This window comes from Podarcis bocagei, assembly GCF_964188305.1.
Source record: "Podarcis bocagei genome assembly, chromosome: W".
Classification (NCBI taxonomy): domain Eukaryota; kingdom Metazoa; phylum Chordata; class Lepidosauria; order Squamata; family Lacertidae; genus Podarcis; species Podarcis bocagei.
Window position 1 is genome coordinate 38112544 of NC_138131.1, and position 19390 is coordinate 38131933.

General features: G+C 44.1%; 1 protein-coding gene across 1 annotated transcript in view; it reads left to right on the forward strand.

Annotated features, from left to right (window-relative positions):
• LOC308578078 (putative helicase senataxin) overlaps positions 1-19390 on the forward strand; it is a 287528-nt gene that overhangs the window by 162608 nt on the left and 105530 nt on the right. The window contains exon 13 of the mRNA XM_081178360.1: positions 12357-12524. Coding sequence (XP_081034486.1) covers positions 12357-12524 — 168 coding nt within the window. The remainder of the gene's footprint in view (positions 1-12356; positions 12525-19390) is intronic.

The following is a 19390-nucleotide window of genomic DNA, read 5'->3' on the forward strand; positions in this document are numbered from 1 at the left end:
TCCTGAATGGGGAAACTGTGCCCCTGAAGGACCAGGTGCGCAGCCTGGGAGTCATTTTGGACTCACAGCTGTCCATGGAGGCACAGGTCAAATCTGTGTCCAGGGCAGCTGTTTACCAGCTCCATCTGGTACGTAGGCTGAGACCCTATCTGCCTGCGGACTGTCTCGCCAGAGTGGTGCATGCTCTGGTTATCTCCCGCTTGGACTACTGCAATGCACTCTACGTGGGGCTACCTTTGAAGGTGACTCGGAAACTACAACTAATCCAGAATGCGGCAGCTAGACTGGTGACTGGGAGCGGCCGCCGAGACTATATAACACCGGTCTTGAAAGACCTGCATTGGCTCCCAGTACGTTTCCGAGCACAATTCAAAGTGTTGGTGCTGACCTTTAAAGCCCTAAACGGCCTCGGTCCAGTATACCTGAAGGAGCGTCTCCACCCCCATCATTCTGCCCGGACGCTGAGGTCCAGCGCCGAGGGCCTTCTGGCGGTTCCCTCACTGCGAGAAGCAAAGCTACAGGGAACCAGGCAGAGGGCCTTCTCGGTAGTGGCGCCCGCCCTGTGGAACGCCCTTCCAGCAGATGTCAAGGCGATAAACAACTACCTGACATTCAGGAGACATCTTAAGGCAGCCCTGTTCAGGTAAGTCTTTAACGTGTGATATTTTATTGTATTTTTGGTTTTTGTGGAAGCCGCCCAGAGTGGCTGGGGAGGCCCAGCCAGATGGGCGGGGTATAAATAATAAATTATTATTATTATTATTATTATTATTATTATTTTATTATTATTCTATTAGTGAGCTCCGAAATATGTGGTTCCCGAAACCTTTATGAATTTTATTCTTTTCACACCATAAATACGCGTGCCATCCAAATCTGTTGTCAAATCCTTCTAAATCTAATAACTCCTTATTCTCTAATTTTATCCATTCTTTCAACCAGCAAAGACATGCTGCTTCGTAGAATAGTTTCAAGTCCGGCAGGGCGAAGCCTCCTCTTTCCTTTGCATCTGTTAATAACTTAAATTTAATTCTCGGCTTCTTACCCTGCCAGATATACCTTGAGAGCACTCTTTGCCACTCTTTAAAAATTACTACCCCCTTTATTATGGGGATAGTCTGAAACAAAAATAACATCTTTGGAAGAACACTCATTTTAACCATAGAGATTCTACCCCAAAAAGATAACTTCAATCTTCCCCACATCTCCAAATCTTTCCTTATTCCATTCCAGACCGGTGTATAATTATTCTGAAACAAATCAATATTTTTACGAGTTAACCAAATTCCTAAATATTTTACCCTTTTCACCACCTCTATCTCTATTCTTTGTTGCATTATTTCTATCATACTTTGATCCATATTTTTAGCAATTATTTTAGTTTTCTTCTTGTGTAGTCTGAACCCTGCCACATTTCCAAATTTCTCAATCTCTTCCAATACTTCTTTTACACTTGCTAAGACAACAGGCATATAAAAGTTATGACGCTGGAAGATGAGCCCCTCAGGTCGGAAGGTGTCCAACATGCTACTGGGGAAGAGCGGAGGACAAGTACAAGTAGATCCAGAGCTGATGAAGCGGCTGGGCCAAAGCCGAAAGGACGCTCAGTTGCGGATATGCATGGAAGCGAAAGGAAAGTCCAATGCTGTAAAGAAAAATATTGCATAGGAACCTGGAATGTAAGAACCATGAACCTGGGTAAGTTGGATGTGGTCAAAAATGAGATGGCGAGAATAAATATTGACATCCTGGGCATCAGTGAGCTAAAATGGACGGGAATGGGCGAATTCAGTTCGGATGACTATCATATCTACTACTGTGGGCAAGAAACCCGTAAAAGAAATGGAGTGGCCCTCATAGTCAACAAAAGAGTGGGGAAAGCTGTACTGGGATGCAGTCTCAAAAATGATAGAATGATCTCGATACGAATCCAAGGCAGACCTTTTAACATCACAGTAATCCAAGTTTATGCACCAACTACTGGTGCTGAAGAAACTGAAATTGAGCAATTCTATGAAGACTTACAACACCTTATAGAAGTGACACCAAAGAAGGATGTTCTGCTCATTATAGGGGATTGGAATGCTAAAGTAGGGAATCAAGAGATAAAAGGAACAACTGGCAAGTTTGGCCTTGGAGATCAAAACGAAGCAGGGCAAAGGCTAATAGAGTTCTGCCAAGAGAACAAGCTGGTCATCACAAACACGCTTTTCCAACAACACAAGAGACGACTCTACACATGGACATCCCCAGATGGGCAACATCGAAATCAGATTGATTATATTCTCTGCACCCAAAGATGGAGAAGCTCTATACAGTCAGCAAAAACAAGACCTGGAGCTGACTGTGGCTCAGATCATCAGCTTCTTATAGCAAAATTCAAGCTTAAACTGAAGAAAGTAGGAAAAACCACTGGACAGGTAAGATACAATCTAAACCAAATCCCTTATGAATACACAGTGGAAGTGAGGAACAGGTTTAAGGATTTAGATTTGCTGGACAGAGTGCCTGAAGAACTATGGATGGAGGCTCGCAGCATTATACAGGAGGCAGCAACGAAAACCATCCCAATGAAAAAGAAATGCAAGAAAGCAAAGTGGCTGTCCAACGAGGCCTTACAAATAGCGGGGGAGAGAAGGCAAGCAAAATGCGAGGGAGATAATGAAAGATACAAGAAATTGAATGCAGATTTCCAAAGAATAGCAAGGAGAGACAAGAAGGCCTTCTTAAACGAGCAATGCAAAGAAATAGAGGAAAGCAACAGAATGGGAAGAACCAGAGATCTGTTCAAGAAAATCGGAAATATGAAAGGAACATTTCGTACAAAGATTACCATAATAAAGGACAAAAGTGGTAAAGACCTAACTGAAGCAGAAGACATCAAGAAGAGGTGGCAAGAATACACAGAGGAATTATACCAGAAAGATATGGATGTCTCGTACACCGCAGGTAGTGTGGTTGCTGACCTTGAGCCAGACATCCTGGAGAGTGAAGTCAAATGGGCCTTAGAAAGCACTGCAAATAACAAGGCCAGTGGAAGTGATGGTATTCCAGCTGAACTGTTTAAAATTTTAAAAGATGATGCTGTTAAGGTGCTACACTCAATATGCCAGCAAGTTTGGAAAACTCAGCAGTGGCCAGAGGATTGGAGAAGATCAGTCTACATCCCAATCCCAAAGAAAGGCAGTGCCAAAGAATGCTCCAACTACCGCACAATTGCACTCATTTCACACGCTAGCAAGGTTATGCTTAAAATTCTACAAGGAAGGCTCAAGCAGTATGTTGACCGAGAACTCCCAGAAGTGCAAGCTGGATTTAGAAGAGGCAGAGGAACCAGAGACCAAATTGCAAACATGCGCTGGATCATGGAGAAAGCTAGAGAGTTCCAGAAAGACATCTACTTCTGCTTCATTGACTATGCAAAAGCCTTTGACTGTGTTGACCACAGCAAACTATGGCAAGTTCTTAAAGAAATGGGAGTGCCTGATCACCTCATCTGTCTCCTGAGAAATCTCTATGTGGGACAAGAAGCTACAGTTAGAACTGGATATGGAACAACTGATTGGTTCCAAATTGGGAAAGGAGTACGGCAAGGCTGTATATTGTCTCCCTGCTTATTTAACTTATATGCAGAATTCATCATGCGAAAGGCTGGGCTGGATGAATCCCAAACCGGAATTAGGATTGCCGGAAGAAATATCAACAACCTCAGATATGCAGATGACACAACCTTGATGGCAGAAAGTGAAGAGGAATTAAAGAACCTTTTAATGAGGGTGAAAGAGGAGAGCGCAAAATATGGTCTGAAGCTCAACATCAAAAAACGAAGATCATGGCCACTGGGCCCATCACCTCCTGGCAAATAGAAGGGGAAGAAATGGAGGCAGTGAGAGATTTTACCTTCTTGGGCTCCATGATCAGTGCAGATGGTGACAGCAGTCACGAAATTAAAAGACGCCTGATCCTTGGGAGAAAGGCGATGGCAAACCTAGACAACATCTTAAAAAGCAGAGACATCACCTTGCCAACAAAGGTCCGTATAGTAAAAGCCATGGTTTTCCCAGTAGTGATCTATGGAAGTGAGAGCTGGACCATAAAGAAGGCTGATCGCCGAAGAATTGATGCTTTTGAATTATGGTGCTGGAGGAGACTCTTGAGAGTCCCATGGACTGCAAGAAGATCAAACCTCTCCATTCTGAAGGAAATCAGCCCTGAGCGCTCACTGGAAGGACAGATCGTGAAGCTGAGGCTCCAATACTTTGGCCACCTCATGAGAAGAGAAGACTCCCTGGAAAAGACCCTGATGTTGGGAAAGATGGAGGGCACAAGGAGAAGGGGACGACAGAGAATGAGATGGTTGGATGGTGTTCTTGAAGCTACCAGCATGAGTTTGATCAAACTGCGGGAGGCAGTGGAGGACAGAAGTGCCTGGCGTGCTCTGGTCCATGGGGTCACGAAGAGTCGGACACGACTAAACGACTAAACAACAACAATGGTTCTTCAATCGTAATTACTAGATCTTTGTATTTGTATTCATTCTGACCAACTTGTTACCCCTTTTATTAATTCATTTTGTCTCATCGACCTCAAAAAAACCTCTAGGACCTTTATAAATAGCAGTGGTGAGAGTGGACATCCCTGTCTAGTTCCTTTTGTTATTTTGATATCTTCTGTATTCACATTATTAACAATTAATTTTGCTTTCTGCTCTGTATAAATTGCCTTTATCCCATTAAAAAACTCTACCCCCACATCCATATATTCCAAGTTCTTCAACATAAAATCCCAAGCAATATTGTCAAAGGCCTTTTCTGCATCTACAAACATTAATATAGCTTGTTTCTCATTCCTGGCAGTCAGATACTCCAAAATATTAATTACATTTCTTATATTATATTCCATCTGCCTGCCTGGAAGGAAACCCGCTTGATCTTTGTGAATTATTTCTTGCAATATCTTTTTCAATCTGTTCGCTAAAATCCATGCAAATATCTTATAGTCTGTATTAAGCAGTGAAATAGGCCTGTAATTTTTAACTTGTGTTAAATCTGAGTCCTGTTTAGGGATAAGTGTAATAAATGCTTCTTTCCACGTTTCAGGGATGTCTCTTTCTTTTAAAATATTGTTCATGGCTTCTTTCAATGGTGTCATTAAAGCATCTCTCAGTTCTTTATAGTAGCCTGATGTAAATCCATCTGGTCCAGGGGCTTTCCCCCTTTCCAGTTCCTTTATGGCCTCTTTTATCTCCTCGTTTCCTATTGGGGCATTCAGTTGGTCTTTCTTTTCTGCCAGGATCTTCTGCACCTTTTTTCTTTCAAAAATCGTTCTATTTTCCTCATAGAATCATAGAATCATAGAGTTGGAAGAGACCACAAGAGCCATCGAGTCCAACCCCCTGCCAAGCAGGAAACACCATCAGAACACTCCTGACATATGGTTGTCAAGCCTCTGCTTAAAGACCTCCAAAGTAGGAGACTCCACCACACTCCTTGGCAGCAAATTCCACTGTCGAACAGCTCTTACTGTCAGGAAGTTCTTCCTAATGTTTAGGTGGAATCTTCTTTCTTGTAGTTTGGATCCATTGCTCCGTGTCCGCTTCTCTGGAGCAGCAGAAAACAACCTTTCTCCCTCCTCTATGTGACATCCTTTTATATATTTGAACATGGCTATCATATCACCCCTTAACCTCCTCTTCTCCAGGCTAAACATGCCCAGCTCCCTTAGCCGTTCCTCATAAGGCATCGTTTCCAGGCCTTTGACCATTTTGGCTGCCCTCCTCTGGACACGTTCCAGTTTGTCAGTGTCCTTCTTGAACTGTGGTGCCCAGAACTGGACACAGTACTCCAGGTGAGGTCTGACCAGAGCAGAATACAGTGGCACTATTACTTCCCTTGATCTAGATGTTATACTCCTATTGATGCAGCCCAGAATTGCATTGGCTTTTTTAGCTGCCGCGTCACACTGTTGGCTCATGTCAAGTTTGTGGTCAACCAAGACTCCTAGATCCTTTTCACATGTACTGCTCTCAAGCCAGGTGTCACACATCTTGTATTTGTGCCTCTCATTTTTTTTGCCCAAGTGCAATACTTTACATTTCTCCCTGTTAAAATTCATCTGGTTTGTTTTGGCCCAGTTCTCTAATCTGTCAAGGTCGTTTTGAAGTGTGATCCTGTCCTCTGGGGTGTTAGCCACCCCTCCCAGTTTGGTGTCATCTGCAAATTTGATCAGGATGCCCTTGAGTCCATCATCCAAGTCGTTGATAAAAATGTTGAATAAGACCGGGCCCAAGACAGAACCCTGTGGCACCCCACTAGTCACTCTTCTCCAGGATGAAGAGGAACCATTGATGAGCACCCTTTGGGTTCGGTCAGTCAGCCAGTTACAAATCCACTGAGTGGTAGCAGAGTCAAGACCGCATTTTACCAGCTTCTTTACAAGAATATCATGGGGCACCTTGTCAAATGCCTTGCTGAAATCAAGGTAGGCTATATCCACTGCGTTCCCTTCATCTACCAGGCTTGTAATTCTGTCAAAAAACGAGATCAGGTTAGTCTGACATGACTTATTTTTCAGAAATCCATGCTGACTATTGGTGATCACAGCATTCCTTTCTAGGTGCTCACAGACTGTTTGCTTAATGATCTGCTCCAGAATCTTCCCTGGTATTGATGTCAGACTGACTGGGCGGTAATTATTTGGGTCCTCTCTTTTCCCCTTTTTGAATTATTATTATTTCTTTCTCTGTTTTTATATAGTTTTCTATAAAAGTCCAAAAATCCTTTTCTAATTCCTTTCGGATTGTCAACCTCTTCTCCGTTTACAATAATTTTATTAATTGTATTTTGCTCTTTTCTCTTTTTGGTTTGCCACGCAAGCCATTTACCAGATTTGTTCGCAAATTCAAAGTTTTTTTTGTCTTAACCTTTTAATATTCAGTTCTATTTCTTTATTTATGATCATTGCAAATTGTGTTTGTAAAGTCTTAATCTCTTGTTTTATTTTTAAATTATTTGGTTTTTTAATTTGGTTATTTTTAATTAATTTTTGTTCATTGTCCATAATCTGCTTTAGGATTTCTTTTCCCCCCTTTTTCTCTATTCTTGTTCTTCAAAGAATTCTGTTGGATAAAGAAACCTCTCATCACTGCCTTGCTTGCATCCCATACTACACTCATCTTCGTTCCTTTATTGCTGTTGTCCACAAAATACTCAGTTAGTTTCTTTTGTGCTTTTTCAATGATTTTTTGATCGTCGAAGAGGTAATCATTGATTCTCCATCTAAAGGTTCTTTCCTCGAATCCTTTCAATTCCATTTTTATTGGATTATGGTCTGAAATTATTCTTGGTTGGATCTCAATTTGAAGAATTCTTGGAGTCAAATCGTTCGACACCCATATTTGATCTATTCTTGACATTGACTGATTCGGTTCAGAAAGAACTGAATTGTTTTTCCAATGGATATCTGAGTCTCCAAATATCGATCAAATTATAATTCTTTACCATTGCGAAAAAAGTCTTAGGTAATTTTCCTTCTTTGTTTGATCCATCTCTTAGTCTGTCCATTTCCAATGAGACCACTCCATTCATGTCTCCCATTACTATGATTTTCTGGTCCATATATTCAAATAGTTTTTCTTCTAAAGATTTATAAAAATCTGTCTTGTTTCCATTAGGTGCATAGATCCCGACAATTATCAAATTTTCGCCCTGCCATTTGATCCGTACTGCAATCATCCTTCCTTCTTTATCTTTGAAGATTTGTTGTGATTCAGTTTTACTTTTGATATATAGAACTACCCCTCTTTTTTCTCTTTATCTGAAGATACAAATTTGTTTCCTAATCTTTTGTTAATCAAAATTTTCCTATGTTTCCTTGCGACGTGTGTCTCTTGTAAACATATAATGTCCCGATTGTTCTTTTTAAAAAATTGTTCAATTTTATTCCGTTCCCCCCCCCTCATTCATTCCATTAATATTCCAATTCCATAATTTTAGTGCCATGGTGATTTCCAATTAAATAAATTTAGTTTGCTTTTTACGCTTTTATAATTTATCTGACTCTCCTTCTTCCTCTTCTTTTTCTTCTCCTAAATTTTCCCCATTCTCTTCTTCTTCTTCTTCCCCCGATTCTAATTCATCCTGGGCACCTGCTCCTTTTTCTGCTCCTTTGACTTCTCCAATTTCTCCATCTTCTACTTTTAGTTCCTTATACCTTCTCAGAAACTTCCCTGTTTCTTCTGGACTCGTCAATCTGCGCTTTTTGGTTTTGTAGAAAAATGAAATTCCCTCCAGAAATTCCCACCTGAATTCAATGTTGTTTTTCTTAAGGACCTGCACCAGTGGTTTATATGGGTCTCTTCGTTTCAATAATCTTATTGGTATATCTTTAAAGATGATTATATAACTTCCATCTATATACAATATTTTCTCTCTGTTCTTCTGTAATATCAAATTTCTCATTTCCCTGTCCTTCAAGGTGATTAGACAGTCTCCTGGGAATTTTCTTGTTTTTGATGTTCTTACTCTCATTCTAAATGCATTTTGTACTGCTTTAGCTACCTCTTGCCAGTGTGGTGTAGTGGTTAAGAGCGGTAGTCTCGTAATCTGGGGAACCGGGTTCGCGTCTCCGCTCCTTCACATGCAGCTGCTGGGTGACCTTGGGCTAGTCACACTTCTTTGAAGTCTCTCAGCCCCACTCACCTCACAGAGTGTTTGTTGTGGGGGAGGAAGGGAAAGGAGAATGTTAGCCGCTTTGAGACTCCTTAAAGGGAGTGAAAGGCGGGATATCAAATCCAAACTCTTCTTCTTCTTCTCTTCTATTGGTAATTCCATCCATTGGGCTAATTCCGATATCAGTCTGTCTTTAATATTTTCATTCTGTATTTCCGGAATAGCTCTCAACCTCAGATTAACTTCCCTCTGTTGCAATTCATTCATAGCAATCAAATCTTTAATTTCTTCTTGTGATTTATTTAATTCCAACATCTCCACTCTAATCCTCTCTTCCTCTCGCTTCACTTCCTTCATTTCTTGTTTCGTCCTCTTAAATCCTTCCTCCAGCGATTGAGTTCTCTTAGATACCTCTTTTAATTGTCCTTTAAGTTCATTAACTGTCTCATCAATTTTTTTTATCCATTTTCCCAATCTTATTATCTACTGATTCTAGTTTTGATTCTAAATTCTTTTCACTTTGTTTTATTTCGGCAAACATTCTCAAAATTTCTGCTTTAAACTCTGTTTCTTGTTTGGACCCCTTCCTCTCTACTGGTGTCCCCCCATCTGCCCCTTTCTTTTGCTGGTGTGACATCTTTATTAATTATTCCTTATTATTCAAACAATCTTCAAATATTGATTGAACCAATTTTTACACTTTTACACTTTGTCAATTTTCCAATTTCTAATTATATCATATAGTTCAACTGTAGTTTGGGGGTGATGAGGATGATGAAGAGTATAAGATCAGAGTAGAAACCGGAACAAAACAAACTAAATCTTCTTGCCACCAATTAGGCTATTCCTCAGAAAAAAATTGCTTCCCAGATAAATCCAATACCTCGCCCAAAGGAAAAGGAATTTCCAAAAATTTCCAAAAATCTTCCCACAAGGCTTCCCAGAAATCTTCCCATAAAAAACCCTTTCCAAGATTATATCCAATTAATCACGTTCCAAAAAAATTATATCCAAATGACAAAGGTCCAAAATTATATCCAAGTGACAAAATCTCAGAGGCAAAATTCCCAAAAAGATGAAGAAAAAAACAATAAAAACAAACGCAGAACCCTTCACTCGACTAAAAAGGCACAAGTCACTTCTCAGTATTATATCCCTCAGTATTATATTCCTTCGCCAGGAAAAAAAATCAGAGAAAAACAAATTGTAGTAGCTCGTTCCTTCCACTAGGGTAACAGACAGTTCCTTTAATATATACAGTTTTAGACTTAAAAGTTCCCAATTCATAAAAAAGGAAAGAAAAAAAAGGGGTTTCCCAATTGTAATTAATATGCTTAAGTGACAGAGGCAGCTATAATCCTATTTAGCATTAAGGATTCCCATAATAAAGTCTAAAAAGACCTTTATCCGCTGTTTCCACCTAACCGTCGTTCCAATAGAGTTTTAATAATGGAGTCGGAAGCTCCTTTTCCGTTTCAGTGTTCTTTGTTCTTTTAAAAGTGAAAGTAACAAAGCACTTCAGCCTTCTGTTTCCCTCCGTTGCATCAAAGACCACAAACTTCTTCAATCTTAACTTTCTGCTCTCCCTTTCTAACTTTAGCAGTCTTAAAACTTTGTAGCTTCTTAAAGAGTTACTTTTAAATAAAGTTCTAGGAGAGAAAGAAAACAGTAACCGCCAGTGGCAACTCACTTTCCCTTTCCAGCTCTGTGCGCCGCGTTACGTCTATCCTGATTCCAGATGACAGCTGAACTCCAATTTTTTCTCTTTCTATTTCGAATCTTTACTTGATTTGTTACCATGAAATTATAATCCAATTAGGTCCGAATTTCTTCTATTTGAGAATGGAGCGCTTCTCTTGCAAGCTCAGGGCTTCGCTATTCGGGTGTAGAAAATGGCTTCCCGTAGCCCTCAGCCCCGCTCCGCCGTTCTCTTCGCTCCTTTTGGAGTTACCTGATGGCCGGGCGGGCTGCTCCTGGCTTCGCTGGGAACCTGTCACTCCGGGTGACCCCCCCGAGATTAAATTTGGGGGCTACTGCGCCCTGTAGCACCCCTTTTCGCCCGAAATAGCACAGGATTCTCCTCTCGGAAAAATCCTTGCTTGCGGCAGGATCGCGCTCCACCAGAAGTCCCTCCAGGCCTCTCTGACTGGCACTTGCAAGTCTGCCTAGGCCACACACACTGTCCCCAGTGTGCGTACATTCCTCTGTACGCAGGAGAACTGCGACATACATCCAGTGGAGCTGTATGCATGCTTAGCAGAGTTCTGCAAGAAGCGAGGCTGTGTAGGCGTGTGACATCACGAAATTTATTAATTTACAGCAAATCAAAACAACAAAACATGACTGGTGTGAGCAGTGTCTCTCACACACGTCTTCTGTCCCAAAGCAGAGAACAAAGAGCAGAAAAATAAAAACACACAGAACGGAAGTTCTCTTGTCTGAGTTTATGTTCCCACACTTCCAGCAGTGTGGAATGTAAATAAGGATCACATGATCCAGCAATGCAAGAATGAATTAGAGACACCCAGGCCTTGCCCTTCACTGGCCTTGCTTTGCACCCTCCTTGAGTGGTGGTGGTGTTATCTGCCTGGTTGGGATGTGTCCTTGAGCTCTGATCAAGCCTCTTGCTTGCCTGAATTTGGGAGGAGAGTGGTGTCTTGAATGTGAAGAAAGGTAAAACCCACCATGTTTGCGTTGCTCACTTTTGTCCCTGCCACGTGGCCCTCAGAATGTTGTTCTGGAAGGAATGTGGCCCTTGGACTGAAAAGGTCCCCCTGCCACTACCCAGTGCATAATTCCATCTACACCTTTTTTGTCTCCTGTTTGGCTGTATCTCACATGGATGTGAAATTTAGCTGCTTGGGAAATTCACTGAGTCCCACCTGTCTTTCCATAGCCAAAATTAAGCTTGAGCGCACATTACCTGTCTTAAGCCAACCTTCCCCCAGCCTGACACTCCCCAGGTGTTTGGGGCTACAACTCCCATCACCTCCAACCATTGGCCGTGCTGGCCAGGGCTGATGGGACTGGTAGTCCAAAACATCTGGTTGGCACAAAGCTGATGAACATCAGCAGCAGTCTTCCACAGTCTCCTCCTTCCTCTTCATTTATTTATTCAATTTATACCCCACTCTTCTTCCTGAAAGTTGAACTTGGGCCTTAGGAGAGAATGACATTGTGATAACATTCCTGTGGCAATTTTCTGCAAAATGAGAGGTCCATTGAAGAGAGACTTCCAAATCCTTGGGGCTTTTGTACCTCTGAAGTGAGGACAGATAACGCAGGGTCAGTTTGCACAAAATGCTAAACCAAACCATGGCTTAGTGCAAACTTGCAGGTGCTCAAAGAGGAGATGGTGGCTAGTTTGATTCGCCTTGAGGTCCTGCTACTGTGAGCTAAACCATGGTTTGGCTTGCATGTGTCTTCTGGACTTGGACATGTGGTTCAAACTTTAAGTGAGGCAAACCACAGGCTTAAGTTTGGAAAACTTGCTGTAGCCCAAACCAAGACCTAGCTCACAGCAGTAGAATACTGTAAGCAAAGCCATCACAGTCTCCTGTTCTGCGAACCCACATGCTCACACTAAGCCATGGTTTGGCATTGTATTAGTGTGAACTAGGTCACAGAAATCTCGGAACGGTCCGTTCTGGTGAGAGATGCACCTTTGTCCTCTCCTTTGCCCCACAGTCTTCGTACATGAAGGAGCTTAATGAAGATCAAAGGACAGCTATTGAAACTGCTTACACCTTCGTGATGAAGCTGCCTTCATTGCCCAAAGTTTGCTTGATCCATGGGCCACCTGGGACTGGGAAATCTAAGACTATCCTTGGGCTCCTTTACCGAATCCTCAGCAAGGTAGGTCAGGTTAGTAACACCCTGCATGTGCTGGTCCTTGTAAGATGTGTGAGAATATCGAGAAGGCTGGACAACAAATGGCATTCCAATAATAATAATAATAATAATAATAATAATAATAATAATAATAATAATAATAATATAATTTATTTGTACCCTGCCTTCCATATGCAGCTTCCAGCGTATATAAAGACGTAGTAAAACATTAAGCCTTAAAAAGCTTCCCTATACAGGGCTGCCTTCAGATATCTACTGAAGGTAATATAGTTACTCATCTCCTTGACATCTGATGGGAGGGCGTTCCACAGGGCGCCACTACTGAGAAGGCTCTCTGTCTGGTTCCCTGTCACTTCACTTCTCGCAGTGGGAACCGCCAGAAGGCCCTCGGTGCTGGTTCTCTGTGTTCATGCTGGATGATGGGGGTGGAGACGCTCCTTCAGGTATACTGGGCCAAGGGTGTTTAGGGATTTAAAGGTCAGCACCAACACTTTGAATTGTATTGGGAAACATACTGAGAGCCAAGGTACGTCTTTCAGGACCAGTGTTATATGGTCTCGGCAGCCACTCCCAGTCACCAGTCTAGCTGCTGCATTCTGGATTAGTTGTACTTTCCAAGTCACCTTCAAAGGTAGTCCCACATAGAGCGCATTGCAGTAGTCCAAGCAGGAGATAACCAGACCATGTATAACTCTGGTGGGACAGTGCGCAGGCAGGTAGGGTCTCAGCCTGCGTACCAGGTGGAGCTGGTAGACAGCTGCCCTGGACATAGAATTAACCTGGGACTCCATGGACAGCTGTGAGTCCAAAATGACTCCCAGGCTGCGCACCTGGTCCTTCAGGGGCACAGTTGCCCCATTCAGGAACAGGCTGTTGTGTGTCACATGCCTGTTTACTTTCAGCACTCGCTGGGAACTTCCGTTTGCATATAGCTTTTGCTTTGCTGTTTTGCTGGACACGAAGGGATGCAGACATGTTTTCCTTTGTTCCTGAACTATGCTGAATAAATGCTGTACATTATGCTTGCACATCTCTTTGCCTGCCTCTTCTGCTGTGAGGTGATTTACACACTCTGCTGACAGAGCGTGCACGGGTCTCTAAACGTATCTGAGGCTTGTGTCACTGTTTGATGCTGTTCCAAGGGAGACCGGCTGCCAACTGGTGGCTGGAGCCAGCTGGGGGCCTGTCTGATGCCTGCCTGATGCCCCCGACTCCTGGCAGTATCCCAACAAAAGGGTTTCGGGCCCAGATCCATGGCGCTTACAGGAGAGTAAGACTGCCGATGGCTCCCAGCAGAGACAGAGGTATGTGAAGCTGATTGTCCCGGCCACAGCTAGAAGGCTTTTGAAGTCTGTGCCAAGAACCAATTAGGCCGGCGAGAGAAGCACGCTATGTCTGATTTACGACGTGCTTAAGATAAGGCTGATTGTAAATTGTATCCAGTTCCAAGGCTTGCGTGAAGAGCAGGAATGGATCTTTTACAAGCCTCAGATGGGGTTCCGTGCCCAAAGTTTAATGGCCACAGTTATCAGACCTGGGCAAGGCACTGCAAGGGCCAGTTGAGAAGGCTTGGTGTGTGGCACACTGTTTCTGAGGACCCCCAAGCACCTCTGATTGATGCATGGGTTGTACAAGATTCAAGAGCCATGGGGGTAATTCTGCTCTCAGTAGCTCCAGAAGAGTTAATTACCCTGGCTGGCAAGACCAGCTCGCGTGAGATGTGGGAGGGGCTTCAGGCCTCACATCTCCAACAAGAAGCTAGGTCTGTGTTGCTTTACTTCAAAAAGCTGCACAAGAAGTGCTTGGAGCCGGGGGGGGGGGGACCTCAGAAGTCATGTCCGAGAGTTACAGAAACTCAGACAGGAATTGACTCAAAGAGGTTTCAACATGACAGAATCTCTGCTTGCAACCCTTATCCTGGATTCTTTAGATGTGAGCTGCTGCGCTGTGGCGAGCCAGCTGGCAACTCTTCCTGCGCAGGAGCTCACTGCTTCAAACGTTTTGGTGACCTTGCAAAACAAATATGATTGGAGGAATGCAGCTGAACCAGCTTGTGTGCTTCAGGGGGAGCAGTGTGGCACAGCATTCCAGCCTCCAGGGGGAGCCAAGGCGTTGGCAGCTGTGAAGTGCTGCAACTGTGGAAATCAAGGTCACATTCAGTGTCATTGCCCAAAGGCTGGAGGGAAACAAAAGAAGAAGCCTGCAGATGGCCAGAAGCAGGGGGGCAAGAAACCCAAGCTGGTGAAAAACAAGGCTTTGTTTGCTGGAACTGCTTCTCCAAAGGCAGATTGGTTGTGGATTCAGGAGCGTTGACGCACGTAGCGAAGGATCGGCATCTGTTTATTTCCTTCACACCTCAGGCTGGGGAAATTCAGCAGGCTGATGGTAAGACTCTGAGAGTTGCAGGAGTCGGGACAGTGAAACTGGCAAGTCTGCATACAATCATCAGCAAAGTACTTTTTGTTCCAGATTCTGCAGACAATTTGCTCAGCATCCCACAGCTGACTGAGCAAAACTTTGAGATTTCTTTCAAGAAGGGCATCTGTGTCATCAGGGAGGGCAAAGAGGACATTTTGCATGCAAAGTTTGTCGATGGCTTGTTCTTGATAACTTATGATGACAAAGCTGTTGGTGTATCTAATGTTGAATCTTGTTGTGTTGCACAAACTAACAAAGTTCTTCATGCAGGATGTATTCACGAGGTGCACCGAAGATTTGGTCACATGTCTTGGCAGGCACTGGCCAAAATGCCTGGGTTGGTTCAGGGTTTGAACATCAAGCCCTGTAAGTTTCACATGAAATGTGTATCTTGTGCAGAGAACAAGGTGAAGGTTGCTCCAAAAGGCAAGGTGTCTAGCAGACAGGCTTCCAAACCCTACCAGCTAGTCCACGCAGACCTGGTTGATCCACTTGCTCCCTCTTTGGGTGGAGCAAGGTACTTCATGGTTTTAATTGATTCTTTTTCCAGGTACATTCATGTGTTTCTGCTCCAGCAGAAGTCAGAAGTGTTTCCTAGGTTCAAGGCGTTCTGTGCTTGGTTGGAGAATGCTCACAGTAAACGCATTGGCTGTTTGTTTACTGATCGAGGCGGGGAGTTCACTTCTCAGCAGTTTGAAGCTTTCCTGACTGAGAAGGGACTCCAGCACGACCTCTCAAGTCCCAGATCTCCATGGGAGAATGGACTTTGCAAGTGGGCAAACCAAACTTTGCTGCAAGGCCTAAAAACCTTGTTGCATGATGCCAATCTCCCTGAGAAATATTGGGCGGAGTCTTTGAATACTTTTGTTTATACGTATAATAGGAGACTGTCATCGCCTATTGGTTGTGCTCCCTATGAGAAGATGTTTGGTAAGAAACCTTACGTCAAGCACATGAGAATCTTTGGTTCTGACATGTGGGTCCGCACCCCACAGAGCAGCAAGCTTGGGAAGCGTGGGGCACATAGTTTGTTCATGGGGTACGAAAAAGGTGCATACAGGGTATTCATGACTGTCCATTAGGTTCACAAAGAGTGTTGAGTACAATCCTAAGTGGGGGGGGGGGATGTGGGAATTTTCCAGAGTCACTCAGAGGAGGATGGAGATTATGAGGAAGCTGAGGATGATGATCAGAGTTCGGATTCTAGTTCAGTGGGCGGCGCTGCTGCTGCTGTCAGCGACAGTGATGACACAGCAGACTACAAGAGCGCAAAGGCCTCAGTCAGACCATCTGATGCGTCTGACATTGAATTGGAAGAACCACTGTTCACCATTGGCCTCTTTTCTCCTAAGAAGGAGGAGATGAGTGCAGAAGACTTGCGTCTAGCACGCAGATCTGAAGGGCCACAAAAGGCAAACCTCCAAAGAGATTTGCTGATGAGTTTGCTAAGACAGCAACTGCTGTTCTTGGTAGCTCAGAAAAGGTGTGGGAACCTTCAAGCTTCAAAGAGGTCCAGGAATTAACCTCAAAGGATGCTGAACCATGGCTTAATGCCATGAAGGCTGAAGTTGATTACTTGAATAGGAACCAAACCTGGGAGCTGGTGCCAACAGTCCCAGGAATGAGGCTGGTTGGCAGCAAATGGGTCTTCAAGGCCAAGACAGACCAGAATGGCAAGGTTGTCAGGCACAAAGCCAGACTGGTCGCCAGAGGTTTTTCACAGATACCAGGACAGGAATACCACGAGACCTACTCACCCACCGTCAAGTATGAGAGCATTAGACTGTTAGGATATTTCCGTTCCACCTTAAAAGGGAACAGGCTTTGTAAGTAACAGAGTCTGCGCATGTCCTAGTCACAGGATGTTTATGTTCTGCTATTGTTCCTTTCGGTTTTGTCAGTTGGTCAGAGACGCTGACTGAGATGGACGTGTTTTTTTTTGTTCTGTTCTAAGCTAAATAAAGTCTGTAAAATTATGCTCTTCTGCGGTGCGACTTTTGGCTGTGCTTTTATCTGCTGATAAACAGTGTACACAAGCCTGGAATGTGGCAAGGAATTTCCAGAACGGCTTTGTGTCGCTAACTGCTGGATCTGCCTGAGCTACGGGAGATTGATGGACGTCCGACTGCCAGCTTGGGGGCTCATGATGGACACTATCTCCCTGGCAGTTTCCCAACAACAAGGTTATGGGCCCAGATTCACGACACCTACAGGAGAGTAAAGCTGCAACAGACTGCGTCTAAGAGGTATGGTCAAAAGCGAAAGAAAAGAGGGAGGCTTTTGGCTTTTCTGTTTACCTCGCAAGGAGTCTTTGATCTCCGGCAAGGCTTAATTGGCCTGGGAGCTGCGCCAAAGAGGCTTCGTGATTAATGGCTGCCAAGATAAGGAGTCTCTGAAGTTTAATAAGGGCTCACGGCTCAAGTAAAAAGCTGAGATGGATCTCTTACAGTCCTCAGAAACTGCTCCGTGTCCACTAAAGCTGAATGGCCACAACTATCAGACCTGGGCAAGGTACTGTGAGGGCCAGATGAGAAGGCTTGGAGTGTGGAATACTGTTTCTGAGAACCCCCCAGCCCCTGTGACAGATGAGTGGAAAGCACAGGATTCGAGAGCCATGGGAATAATTTTGCTCTCAGTAGCTCCTGAAGAGTTAATCACCTTGGCTGGCAAGGCAACTGCCCGTGAGATGTGGGACGGGCTAAGAGCCTGTCATCTCCGACAAGAGGCTGGGTCTGTGTTGCTTTATTTCAGAAAGCTGCACAGGAAGCGTTTGGAGCCAGGGGAAGATCTTAGAGCCCATGTTTTACAGTTGCAGCATCTCAGACAGGAATTGGCTCAGAGAGGTTTCAATATGCCTGAGTCACTGTTTGCTATTCTCATCCTGGACTCCCTGGATGAAAGCTATCATGCCGTGGCAAGTCAGCTGGCGACCCTCCCTGCGCAAGACCTCACTGCTACAAAGGTCTTGGCAACTTTGCAAAATGAATACGATAGAAGGAATGCAGCTGAGTCGGCTTGTGCGCTTCAGGGGGAGCAAAGTGGGACAGCATTCCAGCCTCCAGGGGGAGCCAAAGCGTTGGCAGCTGTGAAGTGCTGGAACTGTGGGAACCAAGGTCATACTCAGAGGTTTTGTCCAAAGACTGGAAATAAACAGAGGAAAAAGCCTGCAGGTGGCCCGAAGCAGAAGGGGGGTGGAAAGCCCGCGCCAGGGAAAAACAAAGCGATGTTTGCTGGCACTGCTTCACCAAAGGCTAAAGGCACGTCTGGTGGCCAGGAGCAGGAGCAGGGGGGCAAGCTGCAAAAGCCCACGCCGCAGGAAAACAAGGGTTTGCTTGCTTTAAAGACTGCTCCAACAGCCAAAGGCAGCTTTGTTGTTGATTCAGGCTGTACGCGCCACATTTCGAAGGATCGCCACCTCTTTATCTCCTTCAAGCCTCAGGAAGGTGAGATCCACCTGGCTGATGGAAGGACGTTGCAAATTGCAGGAGAAGGGACTGTGAAACTTGCAAGTCTGCACACTACCATCATTAATGTACTTTTTGTTCCAGGAGCGGCGAGCAACTTGTTGAGCGTCCCACAGCTTACTGGGCGTGGTTTTCAGATTTCTTTCAAGAGGAGCGTCTGTGTCATCAGTAAAGGCAAAGAGGACTATTTGCATGCAAAGTTTATGGATGGTTTGTTCCATATAACTTATGATGACACTGCTGTTGTGAATAATGCTGATTCTTGTTGTGTTGCACAAACTAACAAAGTTCTTCATGCAGGTTGCATTCATGATGCGCATCGAAGGTTTTGTCACCTCTCTTGGAAGGCACTGGCCAAGATGCCAGAGGTGGTTGAGGGTTTGAACATCAAACCCTGTAAATTTCACATGAAATGTGTATCTTGTGCAGAGAACAAGGTGAAGGTTGCTCCAAAAGGCAAGGAGTCTAGCAGGCAGGCTTCCAAACCCTACCAGCTAGTACATGCGGACCTGGTTGGGCCACTAGCGCCCTCTATAGGAGGAGCAAGGTACTTCATGATTCTGATTGATTCTTTTTCCAGGTACATTCATGTGTATTTGCTCGAACAGAAATCACAAGCGTTTCCAAAGTTTAAGGAATTCTGTGCTTGGTTGGAGAATGTGCACGGTAAACGTATTTCTTGTTTTTTTACTGATCGGGGCGGGGAGTTTACTTCTCAGCAGTTTGAAGCTTTCCTGACTGAGAAGGGAATCCAGCATGACATGTCAACGCCCAGATCGCCATGGATGAATGGGCTTGCGGAGAGAGCAAATCAGACATTGCTGCAAGGAATCAAAACCTTGTTGCATGATGCCAATCTCCCTGATAAGTTTTGGGGGGAGGCTCTGGGGAATTTGGTTTATACCGTTAATCGCAGATTGTCATCACCCATTGGCTGTACCCCCTATGAGAAGATGTTTGGCAAGAAGCCCAACACCAAACACTTGA